This window comes from Sus scrofa, chromosome X, assembly GCF_000003025.6.
Source record: "Sus scrofa isolate TJ Tabasco breed Duroc chromosome X, Sscrofa11.1, whole genome shotgun sequence".
NCBI classification, from domain to species: Eukaryota; Metazoa; Chordata; class Mammalia; order Artiodactyla; family Suidae; genus Sus; species Sus scrofa.
In genome coordinates this window covers 96,787,763-96,801,957 of record NC_010461.5, presented here as the reverse complement: position 1 = coordinate 96,801,957, position 14,195 = coordinate 96,787,763, and the positions used below count along the sequence as shown (strand labels likewise).

At 44.5% G+C, this 14,195-nt stretch overlaps 2 protein-coding genes across 4 annotated transcripts in view; both read left to right on the top strand.

Moving 5' to 3' along the window:
* Nucleotides 1–1,008, top strand: part of LOC414400 (60S acidic ribosomal protein P1) — a 74,913-nt gene extending 73,905 nt beyond the window's left edge. The window contains 3 exon segments of the mRNA XM_021079866.1: nt 686–728; nt 730–947; nt 950–1,008. Coding sequence (XP_020935525.1) covers nt 686–728; nt 730–947; nt 950–1,008 — 320 coding nt within the window.
* KLHL13 (kelch like family member 13) overlaps nt 1–14,195 on the top strand; it is a 405,144-nt gene that overhangs the window by 148,285 nt on the left and 242,664 nt on the right. The window lies entirely within an intron of this gene.

Below are 14,195 nucleotides of genomic sequence, written 5' to 3'. Positions count from 1 at the left end.
ATATTTCAAACAAAGCATTGGCACATAAATTTAAACTGCTTTATTATAATCATGTTTTACTCAAGGCTTGATGGGACAAATCGATGACCAAAGAAAGAGATTTCTTACAAAACGATATTCCCCTAGATGTGCTTAGGCCTCGGCAGAGACTCTTATCTCTTTACTTGCCCATCTCCCCCATTGTACCGCAAGCTTTTGAGCCTGGGAAGCATGCCTTTCCTCTGTATATTCCACGTGTATAGCACAGAGTAGCTGCTTAAATAATAGTTACTTCTGGAGTTCCTGCTGTGGCTCAACGGGATCAGCGGCATCTTGGGAGTGCTGCGATGCAGGTTCAATCCCCAATCTGGCACAGTGGATTAAGGATCCAGTGTTGCCACAGCTGCAACCCAGATAGAGACTTCAGCTCAGATTTGAACCCTAGCCTGGCGGCAACTCCGTATGCCTCAGGGTGGCCAAAAAATAAAAAATAAAATAAAATAAATAAATACTAGTTACCTCTACCATGGTTATAGTGTTTTCTGCAAAAGAGTAAAGCAAAGACTGCTTTCCGCGGCTGCTGCTAAGGGGCTCGGTCCTTCTGAGGAAGTTAAGGCCATGTTGCGGTGAGGCCCTCACTTCATCTGGCAACTAGCACCACGCCCAGCAGTCCCCACCTAGCATTCGTCCACACCATGGCCTCCAGTCTCGAAGCTCACCTGCATCTACTCTGCCCTCATCCTGCACGACAGTCACGGAGGATAAGATCAATGCCCTCATTAAAGCAGCAGGTGTAAATGCTGAGCCATGCTGGCCAGGCTTGTTTGCAAAGGCTCTGGCCAAAGTCAACATCGGGAGCCTCATCTGCAATGTGGGGGCTGGTGGACCTGCCCCAGCAGCTGCTGCTGCACCAGCAGGAGGTCCTGCCCCAGCCACCGCCACTGCCCCAGCTGAGGAGAAGAAAGTAGAAGTGAGAAAGAAGAATCTGAGGAGCCTGGTGATGATATGGGCTTTGGTCTTTTTCACTAAACTTCTGTAACACATTCAGTAATAAAAAGCTGAGCTCCTTGCTGGAAAAAAAAAAAAAAAAAAAAGAGTAAAGCAAAGACTATCTTTCTTTTACCTTCTGCCATACTTTTCCATGTCCTTGTCCTCCATCTTGGTGCCCCTTTCACCTTCGGCTCCCTGCTGCTGTACCTGTAGGATCCACTCGCCTGGGAGAGGGGGCACTGTGCCTTTCACATAGTATTGTCCTTTTGCATTCATTAAACTCTTGCTTCCATTAAATTCCTGCAAGAGGAGTTCCTGTCGTGGCGCAGCAGAAAGGAATCCGACTAGGAACCATGAGGTTGCAGGTTCGATCCCTGGCCTCACTCAAGGGGTTAAGGATCCAGCGCTGCCGTGAGCTGTGGTGTAGGTCGCAGACACGGCTCAGATCCCATGTTGCTGTGGCTGTGGTGTAGGCCAGCAGCTGTAGCTCCGATTAGACCCCTAGCCTGGGAACTTCCATACGCCAGATCTAAGCTACATCTGCAACCTACACTACAGCTCACGGCAACGCCAGATCCTTAACCCACTGAGCAAGGCCAGGGATCGAACCTGCGTCCTCATGGATGCTAGTTAGATTCATTTCCACTGGGCCATGATGGGAACTCCACAACTTCTTTTTTTTCTCTGCAACTTTTTAATGGTAGAAATTTTTGCAAAAGATGGGAGATACTTTTAGGCAGGATATTGTGCCCAGTTCTTTTCAAATCAGACCATGTAGTTGTTGTCCTAATCTGTGTTCTTCTGAGAAGAGCCCTGGCTATCGGGCCTATAGGTTCCATGCAACCTGGGGCAACGTGGGTGATACAGCTTAGTCCTTTGCCTCTTGCTCTGCGGATTGGCAGTATAGTATAGATGCTAAAAGCAAAGACTCTGAAGCCAGATAGCTTGGGTTGGAAGTGCAGCTTTGCCATGTACTAATTGTGAAACCCCGAGTAAGTTTTCTTCTTTCTCTGTGCCGCAGTGTCCTCATCTGTGAAATGGGCAGTAATAGCAGTATTTACCTCATGTGAGGATTACACGATTTAATAGAGGTAAAGAGCTTAGAACAGTTCTTGTCACTGTAGGAAGTGCTACAGACGTGTTACCTATTATTGTCATTATTATTGGCAGTATTTGTATTATTTTATGTCTTTTTGGTGAGAACTGTGTTGGATACATGTGCCAATGGTCTCGGTAGGGTCTCAGGTGGGGTGAGAAATGGTGCCTTTAGGCAGATACATATATTGTTCCAGGAACCCAGCCTATGACCCCGTATGCACCTCAGGACTCTTGAAGAGCAGTTCTGCCAAGAGTCAGCTACCTGGAGGCGCAGTTTAGGTGGGCCACAGTGAAACTGACAGCACTAACGGCCTGAACCTAGCCAGTACCCAGATTGGGACTTAAACCCAGCCTAAACCCAGACTGGGACTTGAACCTGTGGTTTTAAATTAGAATCACTCACCCAGTGTCTGGACTCACTGAGATTCAGGTTCTTCATGTCTTGGTGCAGAAGGAATTCAGCAAGAGACAAAGCGAAAGGAAGAAAATAGATTTATGAAGATAGGACACTTGTGAGAGGTGGAAGCGGGCAAGCAAGGAGGCTCTGCCCCAGGATCTGGTGGGCTACAGTTTTATCCTCCAAGGGGCGTGGGGGTCAGAAAAGACCGCCTCTTCCTTTCCTTTCTGGGAGTACTAGCTCCTTCTTGGTATCCGGTAAGGTGTGTTTTCAAATCAGCAGAAGGGCGGTCCTCAAACTCCTGCCCTTGGTCTGAATCTGAATGCAGACCTTATCCCATCCCTCACTCAACGACCTGAGGCAATTCTCTGGCCTCCACTTAGTCAGGCAAGCCTGCCTTGTTCTGATGGCTTTTTTTGAGCAATTTATTAACCTACATTGGTCTCCCAATGTCCCCTAGGTTTCCCTCTCTACCTATGGTCCCTTACTGGGACTTCTACAACTACCTGTGCCTACCCCATCCCTATCAACGGGAAACAGTAGCTCCTTTCAAGAGCAGCTGATTCCCTCCCAGTGAACAACTCTTAATTGTAATCATTGAATTACATGCTAGAGTGGTGCTGCTCTGGACTCAAAATGGCCAGATGTTTGCAACCTCCACATGTAAAGATTTATATTTAATTCTCTGAAGTTTTCATGGCACCGATGTTCATTCATTCCGTGGGTGACTGGATGGGAAGCAAGCTCCCCTTTTGCAAAAGCTCTGGAAGGGTAGGCGTAATCACTGAGAAAGAGTGCTGGAAAATAAGAGAAGCACTCCCTTCATTGTCAGAGAGCAGGTGAGACTTGCAGAATCCTCGCCTCATCCCTGCCTGTTCCAGGAAACCGAGCTCCCACTGATCTCTCTGCCTCTGATCACCTGCTAGCACTGACTGCCACTCAGTTTGGCACTTAATTATATACTGCCTAGGGTGAAATCTCCCCTCCCCAATTAGAGGCCTGCACCAAGAGTGGCCCTGACCACCAGGCAAAAGCTTCAGGAGACAATTGATATTTGAGAGGGAGAGTCCCAGCTTTAGGTTAACTACTTTTTCCCCAGGATCCTCTAAGCTATATGCCTGTACCCAGATCCTCAGATAAGCTACATAACTGGTTAGGTCTATAAGGATATATATAGGAAGGGGCACCCAGGCAGGGTAAGGGAACCCAAGAGAATTGCTCTGTCGTATGGCTCCCAGTCTCCAGTTTTATGGCAATGGGGTTAGTTTCTAAGTTGTCTCCAGCCAATTGTCTTGCTTGGCCCAGGGTCCTTCTTGGTGGCGAGCGCACCTCTCAGCCAAGATAGATTCCAGCCCCAAGGATCCTGGGAGGTTGGCAGTCTCCTCTCTCTTCTTGGCCCCTCCCAAATCCTCCCTGTTAGCCTTCAGGGCGGCACCACTTTCCTTACCAGGGCCTCATCAGGGCCGTGGAAGCAACCATCGTCAAGCTTGGCCAAGGTGGGCAGTTTTGGTCAATGGTCCCCTAATACAATTGCTTTAAACTCTTCCCCACCCCTTAAAATAGCCATTATAAAATTGTGTTTCATCGCCAGTGTTAATTTGTGTTTATATTTTCCTTTTATTGTATTATGTTTTTAAGTGAAAAGTTGTTACAAATCCATGATGGAAGGAGGGAGCATGTACATAAATCCTGTTTAATATTGCGTCTTTTTTTTTTTTTTTTTTTTTTTTGTCTTTTTAGGGCCACATCTGCAGCATATGGAAGTCTCCAGGCTAGGGGTCGAATCAGAGCTGCAGCTGCCAGCCTACACCACAGCCACAGCAACATGGGATCCGAGCTGCGTCTGTGACCTACGCCACAGCTCACAGCAATGCCGGATCCTTAACCCACTGAGCAAGGCCAGGAAGCAAAAGCATGTCCTCATGGATACTAGTTGGGTTTATTACCACTGAGCCACCACGGGAACTCCATAAATCCTGTTTAGAGTGAACAAAATTATCCCCATAAATCAAGTGGCATACTATATGTTAATGAAGATGAGGAAACTGAAGTGTTTGTTGGCTGGGTGGGCTGGGAGTAGGCTTGGAGGGAGTTGTAGGGAAATAAGGGACTTTTGAACACCTGTGGCTTCTGAAGTGTCAGAAAGTAGAAAGAAGCTGTGAGAAACAGAAAAGCTTAGGCCTGTGAATGTGACAGAGGAATGACTGCCTGGAATCAGGGGGTAAGGGGGGGCAAAAACCTCTCTCTCTGTCTTATCCCTTCTAAATGCCTTCCATCTCAGCAACCCTAAATTGGCCTCTCTCCCTCCTGGCTCAGTACTCCCCTTCTAGACACAGAGTCCTCTGGTCCTGGGGACTCTGGTGTATATTTGCCTGCTCACACGTCATTGATTATTACACTGGCACATGGGTGTCCCGAAGCCATCTTGGATGCCATGTTTGGCGCAGGTGCCTGGCTTTTTTATCTCCTGGATTCGAATATACATGTTTATCTATTATGTGATCTGTAATCTGTGTGCTTGGAATTAGACATGAAAATATCTTTGTGGCCAGCTTGGTCATTTTTCATGCTCTTGACCATGGGATGGAAGCTTACTTTGGTATGTCATAGAGTGGGATTCTGATCTCCAAGGCCCTTTCAGACTCTCTGGCAGTGACCAGGAACTGAGAGAGATCTTGCAGCTGATTGTAGCTACAACGTGGATTTGGAAAAATTCTGGCATAATCTCTTGGTCATGATTTTGTGTTTCTGGGAATCAGTAGAAAATATGTTCGCAGTTTTCTCTTAAAGTAAAAGCAATGTGTGGAAATCAGATTTCACAAATAAATTAATGGGTGGTTATTTGCTGTACAAAATGACTCACAGAAACTCCTTTAAATAGCAAGCTCCTCTGGTGTGCTTAAAATATGGGTCAACTTATTTTTAAAAAAGGCTTTTCACGTGCAGCACATTTAGAAACAAGGCTGTTATATAAAGAAAGATACATATGCATGATGGTTTGGGGTTTGGTTTTGAATTTAACAGACTTGGCTTGTCCAAATGAATTCACTTCTATCTTTGTCCAGGAAAGTCTTATTTTGACTTTGGGAGCTGAAGGTAATTGGATTAGGATTCTTTAAAAAAAAAAAAAATCAACAGAGACATGCCATTCATCCTGCCTCCTGTGGTGGTCTCAGACAAGCAGATTTTTGTTGCAAGGAGTCATAATGGTTTCAATGGCCCTTTCTATGCGCGTCTTACCCGGGGGTGTTAGCAGAAAGTGTGGTAGGTCAAATTTTAAGCTGGAATATCTAGACTTTCCAAAGAAGCCAGAAAATTCTGGTAATATGTGAATCACATGGAAAAGGCTGTGATTTTTTAGACAAAAACTGATCGTGAACATCCCAGGAAAATTAGTACATAGTTTTAAATTCCTTTTGAAGTCAATATTCAGACCTTTTGGAGAATAAGTTGCTCTGAAAGTCCTGAGACCATCCTTACCTTACCATCTATTTTTTGTGTGTGTGTCTTTTTAGGGCCACACACAGCATATGGAGGTTCCCAGGCTAGGGGTCAAATCGGAGTTGCACCTGCTAGCCTACACCACAGCCACAGCAACACCAGATCCTTAACCCACAGAGCGATGGAGGGATCGAACCCGCATCCTCATGGACACTAGTCAGGTTCGTAACCTGCTGAGCCACAAAGGGAACTCCCTACCTTACTGCCTTGTTCTGCCGTTTAGATCAAAGGCATATGTACTCAGCTGTGAGGCATGCTGAGACTCAGCAGGAATGGGGAGGAAACCAAGATTGAGCTGAACCAGGGTTAAGGCTCTCGTCCAAGAAGGGTGGCTAGCTATCCAAGTCCCAGTGTCCCAGAGGATGGGGCACATTTCACCTTGAATGGGGCAGTTATTTATGTCCAGAGGGTCTCATTGGATGGTTTGGGCCTAGTAGCACTGGTAGAACTAAGAGGTAGGCATGTGACTATAGATGAGTGAGGAGGGATATCTGTGCAGATGCAGCAGGATTTCAGCTAAGAGCTAGGGAGAGAGGGACGGGTCTAGTCCAAGAGGAAAAGGAGTGGCCAGAGTTAGATGGGACTGTGGGACCTAGTCACGCTGGTTGGTGTTCCAGGCAGGAATTCCAGGTCCAGCAGAAGACTTGGAGTGGAATTCAGGAGAAGCACAGTCACACAAGTAGTAGTACTATCTGCTTGTTTCCCCCATACACACACTTCCTCCCAGGCATGGCATGCAGCATGCAGCAGCTTGATGTGGGATCTCAGTTCCCAGATCAGGGATTGAACCAGGGCCACAGTGGTGAAAGCGCCGGGTCCTACCTGCTAGGCCACCAGGGAACTCCCAAGAGCTGGTTTTTATTAATCACCGACTATTGCCAATGCTTGGTCTCTGTCCACTGGTGCCAAATAGAAACATGAAGGCAGAGTTTTTGGGTGAAGCAGAAAAAAACAGCTTTATTGCTTTCCCAGGCAAAGGAGGCCACGGCAGGCTAATGCCCTAAAGACTGTGCCCTCCCTTGGGAGAGGCTAGGAAGTGGTTTTATAGTTTGGGAGTAGAAAATAGGGCCACAGATAAGGATCAGGGTAGATGTAAGCTTTCATTCTTCTTCTAAGTTGGTGTTTAGTGGCCCCAAGACTGGTTCTGATGGTCCTCATTTCTAGTGTTCATTTGCTAAGGGTTTTAGCTCTGCAGAAGAACTCAAAGATATCTTTATGTATATTCCTTGAAGAGGAACCGAGCCGGCCCCAAGGTTGCATTATTGTTTCTTAACTGCTCCTCCCTGGTCTCTGCATCCCCTCCCTTCCCTGATTAGCAGCTGTTTGAATCTGCCCTTTGGAACTCAGAGAAGGTCATGGAGGCTGAAGTTTATTCCCTAAAAATAAGAAATGGGAGTTCCCGTCCTGGCTCATTGGAAACAAATCTGATTAGCAATCATAAGGTCACAGGTTTGATCCCTGGCTTCGTTCAGTGGGTTAAGGATCTGGCGTTGCCATGAGCTGTGGTGTAGGTCACAGACAGGACTCAGATCCCGTGTTGCTGTGGCTGTGGTGTAGGCCGGCAGCTGTAGCTCTGATTAGACCCCTAGCCTGGGGACCTATATATGCCACAGGTGCAGCTCTAAAAAGACCCCCCCCCAAAGAAATGGTGGACATAGAAAGGCCCAGGAGCCTCACAGGGCACAGTTTCATTACTGTATGTCACAGATTATTTTATTTAATCCTTACAACAACTCTATGAGGTTTTTTTCTCTTGACGTCAAATATGTGATATCCTTTCCAACACCAACTATTCCTCTGACTCTCTGACACCAACCGGGTGTCCAAAAATTCGATTCCATTCTGACACGCACTACTCAGAGTCAGCCCAGACCTCACTGTTTTAAGGGCTCAGTCCCGCAAGACTGCCCTCACTTCAGAAGCCAGCTGCAGATGGGGTCTGTGGGTGACCTGCACTTCTGCCTGGCTGACTTACCAATTCATGTGTTCCCACAACTTCCCCCTTCGGGTTGGAGAGTTCACTATGAGGACTCACAGAACTCTTAACTTAAGCACTTTACTTTACATAAGCACTTGACTTGTGGTTGCTGGTTTATTATAGTGGAAAGGCCACATGGAAGAGATGCAGAGGGCAAGGCCTGGGTCGGGGAGCACAGACCCTCTAGGTCCTCTCTGGGTGTGCCCCTTTCCAAGTCCATCACCAATGGGGAAGCTCTCTGAGTTTCTTTTTCAAGAGTTTTTATAGAAACTCATCTGTAGTCCCTCCTCCCACCCCTGGAGGCCAGGCAGTAGGGCTGAAAGTTCTAACCCTCCAATCACTTTGGTTTTTCTGGGGACTAGCCTCCATCCTGAAGCTTTTCAGGTGCCGCCACTTGGAGTCAGCATTCGCATAGCCCCAAGTGTTGAAAAGGGCTCATAATGGAGTCCCCATCTTGGTGCAGCGGAATCTAGTATCCATGAGGATGCGGGTTCAATCTCTGGCCTCGCTCAGTGGGTCGGGAATCTGGCATTGTCCTGAGCTGTGGTGCAGGTTGCAAATGTGGCTTGGATCCCACGTTGCTGTGGCTGTGGTGTAGGCTGGCAGCTACAGTTCCAATTCGACCCCTACCCTGGGAATTTACATATGCTGCAGGTGCAGCCCTAAAAAGCTAATAAGGGGGGCACTCATTATGAATAACAAAAGATACTCCTGTCCCTCACAAAATTCCAAGGGTTTCAGAGCTTCGTGTAACAGGCATCAGGGACAAAGTCCAAATATATTTTTTCTTATACCACTGGTAGTTATTATTATTCTTATCTTACAGATAAGGAATCTTAGGCACAAAAGAGGTGAAGTGACTTGCTCAAAGTCACAGAGCTAGCACATAAGGGATAGAGATAGCAGTTGAACCCACACCTTAGCTGCTGTCAAAGCCCTGTGCTTAACTAGCGTCTAGCTTGTAAACCACATAGTGAAAGTCGAGGGCAGATGTTGGAGGGAAGGCTTGCTGAACCTTAGATAGCACACTGCACATACACTGCTTAGGACAGGCAGTGGAGAAAATAAAATTCTCGGGTCAACAAAACAAAAATTAAAGCTCATCCCTGCTTTAAAAAAAAAAACCCAGGAGTGCCTATCCTGGCTCAGTGGAAAAGAATCTGACTAGCATCCGTGAGGACGCAGGCTCAATCCCTCGCCTTGCTCAGTGGGTTAAGGATCTGGAGTTGCTGTGGGCTGTGGTGTATGTCGAAGACACAGCTTGGATCTGGTGTGGCCATGGCTGTGGTGTAGGTCAGCAGCTGCAGCTCTGATTTGACCCCTAGCCTGGGAATCTCCATATGTGGCACATTCGGCCCTAAAAGGACAAAATAAACGAATAGATAAATAAATGAATAAAGAGCCTCAGTGGTGTGAACATGCAAGTCAAATGTTAGGCCAGCCATAGTAAGCTTTTGTAGTAGGCTTGAGCTCAACAGAGTCTACTCAAGTATGAGGCTATGACTCCAAAGGGCAGCAAGGTGTGTGGGGAAGAGCACTGGAGCACAGGATTGGGAGCCAGAAAATTTGGATGCTAATTCAAGCTCGGCCACTAACTTTCTGTATGATTTGGAGCACATCACATAATCTCTCTGGCTTGTAGGGTCCCCCTCTATAATAAGAAGAAATTGGGCTCGATCCTTCCGAACATCCAAGCCACAATCAAGCAAAGCAGAACTTCAGCCTGACTCCTGACCTCTACCTTGCCCTTCCTCCACATGCTTTCTGGGCAAAGAATCTCAACACTCTCCTGGACCACAGGACAGTCTGAGTTGGGAAACCCTAAGATTCCTTCCAGCTCTGCAATTCCATGCTTTTGTGTCGGTGTAAATGTGGGCTTTAGATGCATTCATTTGATCCTGTAATGACTGAGTGGCAGTCAGCCAGAAGTTACCTTCTGGCTAGACATGGAGCAGGGGATGGCGCTGGCCAAGCAAAAGACTCTGCAGAGAAAACTGGAGTTAGAGAGAGGGATGATTGTATCTAAGTTGATGGAAACACAGCAATTGTGAGGGTCTCATCTGCCCAATAGGAGAAAGTTAAATGGAGAAAACTCATCATGGTTATTTACCGTTGTTATTATTGTTACCTTTTTAAAAAATATTTTTATTGATGTATAGTTGATTTACAATGTTGTGTTAGTTTCAGGTGTATAGCAAAGTGATTCCGTTTCTCATATATGTATATATATATATATATATATATATATTTCAGATTCTTTTCCATTATAGGTTACTACAAGATATTGAATATGGTTCCCTGTGCTATACAGTAGGTCCTTATTCTTTATCTTTTTTATTTTATTTTTTGTCTTTTTTTTTTTTAGGGCCGCACTTGCAGCATATGGAGGTTCCCAGGCTAGGGGTCAAATCGGAGCTGCAGCCACTGGCCTACACCACAACCACAGCAACGCCAGATCCAAGCCACATCCACAACCTACGCCCCAGCTTGTGGCAATGCGGGATCCTTAACCCACTGAGCAAGGCCAGGGATCAAACCTGCATGCTCATGGATGCTAATCAGATTCATTTCCGCTGAGTCACGATGGGAACTCCCCCTTATTGTTTATCTATTGTTACGTTTTTATCATTGCCCACTGCAGGCACTGAACCAAGGTCTCTGTATTAGAGGTATTATTGTTTTCTGATCCCCATTTTTCAGAGTGGGAAATTGAGGCTTGGAGAGAATGGAGACTTTTCCCACATAGCAGGAGAAAGGAGGCTTCTTAAAGAAGTTTTGGAAGCTCCTAGAGCCATGATAGATTGGGACTGAGGTGATTCAAGAGAGTTTATATTGGCTTTGAAAAAAGGTTAGGACCTGGAACCCTCAAAGGAGGGGTTGTGTCTCCAGTGACTGGGTTAAGTGGTAGCTAGTTAACTTGGAGGAGAAACAATAAGAATCTGATGTTTGGGAATCAGATATATGTGCGAAGATATCAAATTTGTTTGGTTTTGTTTTGTTTGGATGCCCTGTCATTTTCTTCAAAAGATTATTTTTTGTTTTCATTGTGAACTCTTGGTTAGTAATGGGATACATAAACCAGCTTTCTACGCTTGCCTGTAGAGAGATATTCACCGTTTCTGTGTGGACACGTCTGCCCACAGAGCTCAAGTGTTGAGCCTGATGATAATTCCCCTTTAGGGAGGCACTGTACTAAATTTATTGGCTGATTTGATGTTCACTACATTTGGTGCTGTTTAAATTCATTGATCTTTAGAGCTTTGTATCTTATATCTGGGCAGCAGTCAATAATTTTATACTTAGTGTGAATTTAACTGTAACCAAAAGATGGAGTGCTTCTTTTGTCATGGCTCTTTATTGTAAATGGAATTTATGCTTTCTCTGTGGTAATCAGAATAAATGGAAAATGAGAGTTTTCTGTATTCCTACTATGATTTCGGAAAAGTCACAAACGTATTCATTCCCAGCCAGGGCAGGAGGGATAGAATTCAATTTGTCATGAATATGAGATTCATGGTTTCTGCTTAAGTATGATGGAAATTATTTATGAATATGGTACTCACCATGCTACTGTATTTCAAAAGACCTTTTAAAATCTCTTATTAAATATCGTTAAGAGAAATTTGCATCTGTCTTGATAAGAATTTAATTTGCTTCACTGTCCATGAATATGTCATTATCCTTAACTGTTTTATTTTATGTCCCTTTCCTGCTGAAACATATCTATTTCCTTAGATCTTCAATGGTTGTTAATCGGATGCTAACTTAATTTGATCACATACTGATTGTAAAGCACTTTCTCTTCTACTTGTATAAAGCGACTTTCAGAATCCTCAACAAGATTATGCATTCTTGTTGATCAGCTCGGTCTTGGTCACTGCACCATCTTGAGAACCACGACTTTCAGGCTCTTCTCTGTGTCACTCTTATTGACCCTCTCTTCTTCTTCTTCTTGTTTTTTTTTTTTTTTAAGGGCCACACCTGTGGCATATGGAGGTTCCCAGGCTAGGAGTCGAATCGGAGCTGTAGGTGATGGCCTATGCCACAGCTATAACAACACGGGATCCAAGCCGTGTCTGCGACCTACACCACAGCTCATGGCAACACCGGATCCTTAACCCACTGAGCAAGGCCAGGGATCAAACCTGCATCCTCATGGATGCTAGTCGGATTCGTTTCCCCTGCGCCACGACGGGAATTCCTTGACCCTCTCTTCTCGATCTGCTCTGAAGTTTCCACCATTAAAGTAACTCTGCAAGGCCGTGCCAAAATATCCAGATATCATCTTGACAAAGGAGGAGGTTCCTAATCACCATGCTCTAACCATTTCAAAATGGTTTATCAGAGTAGCTAATCATTACCTTGGAAGACACAGAGCTTAACCCTGAAAATGTATTTCGTGTTGTGAATAGTGGTTGGAAAGTCAAAAGATGTAGGAGCAAGGCTCTGCCCTATTACTAAATAGGTATGTGATTTGGGTCAGGTCACTACCCCTTTCTGGGCTTCAATCTTCTCATCTATTTCATTAGGCCGAGTCCTCCCAACATATCCATGCTGCAAGCAGCGAGTGTTACCTCATGTGGCAAAGGGGACTTGGCAGGGATGACTAAGGTAAAGATCTTGATATGGAGCCATCATCCAGGATTATCTAGGTGAGCCCAGTGTGATTGCAATGGTCATTATAAGAAGATGCAGGATTCATTAATGAGCTCTAGCAGTTTTTTGGTGGTGAATGGATAAAGATGATATGATATGATACACACACACACACACACACACACACACACAACACTACTCAGCTATAAAAAAAGAATGAAAAATTTTCCATTTGCAACAACGTGGATGATCTTCGAGGGTACTATGCTTAGTGAAATAAGTCAGAGAAAGACAAATACTATATGATATCACTTATATGTGGAATCTAAAAAATAAAACAAGCTAGTGAATATAACAAGAAACAGACTCACAGGAGTCCCCTTGGGGTGCAGTGTGTTAGGGATCTGGTGTTGCCACTGCAGCAGCTTTGGTTGCTGCTATGGCACAGGTTTGGTCCCTGGCCTGGGAGCTTCCACATCCTGTGAGTATGGCTAAAAAATAAAACAACAGACTCACAGATATAGAAAACAAACTAGTGGTTATGAGTAGGGAGAGGGAAGGAGAAGGGGTCAAGATAGGGGTAGGGGATTAAGAGGTACAAACTGTTGTGTATTAAATAAATATACTAGGAATTTCCGTCGTGGCTCAGTGGTTAACGAATCCAATTAGGAGCCATGAGGTTGCAGGTTCAATCCCTGGCCTTGCTCAGTGGGTTAAGTATCCGGTGTTGCTGTGGCTGTGGCGTAGGCTGGTGGCTACAGCTCTGATTAAACCCCTAGCCTGGGAACCTCCATATGCTGCGGGTGTGGCCCTAGAAAAGACAAAAAGACAAAAATAATAATAATAATAAAATAAAATAAAATAAACTAGAAGGATATATTGAACAACACAGGGAAGATAGCCAATATTTTAAAATTTATGTTATTTCTATATGTATACTGTTATATATTTTTATAATATATACAACATCTTTATCCATGCATCTGTTGATGGACACTTAGGTTGCTTCTACATCTTGGCTATCATAAATAATGCTGCTATGAACATCAGGGTGTATGTATCTTTTGGAATTAGTGTTTTCATTTGGGGGGGCTTTATACCCAAGAGTGGAATTGCTGGGTCATATGGTAGTTCTATTTTTAGATTTTTGAGAAACCTGCGTACTGTTTTCCACACCAATTTACATTACCACCAACAGTGTACAAGGGTTCCCTTTTCTTCACATCCTTACCAACTTTTGTTATTTGTGTTCTTTTTGATGATAGTCATTCTTATAGGTGTGAGATTATATCTCACTGTGGTTTTAATTTGCTTTTCTGTGATGGCTAGTGATATTGAGATTGTTTCATATGCCTATTGGCCATTTGTATGTCTTCTTTGGAAAAATGTCTATTCAGGTATTCTGCCCATTTTAAAAATTTTTTCTGGTTGTTTTTTTTGTCGATGTTGCATTGTATGACCTGTTTATGTATTTTGGATATTAATCCCTGATCAGTCATATATCATTTGCAAATATTTTCTCCCATTCAGTAGGGTGTCTTTTCATTTTGTCAATGGTAATAAATAAATAAATGGAACCTAATTAAATAGCTTTGCTTTGCAAAATAAAAAAGATTTGCTTTGCAAAAGCTTTAAGTTTAATTAGGTTCCATTTAT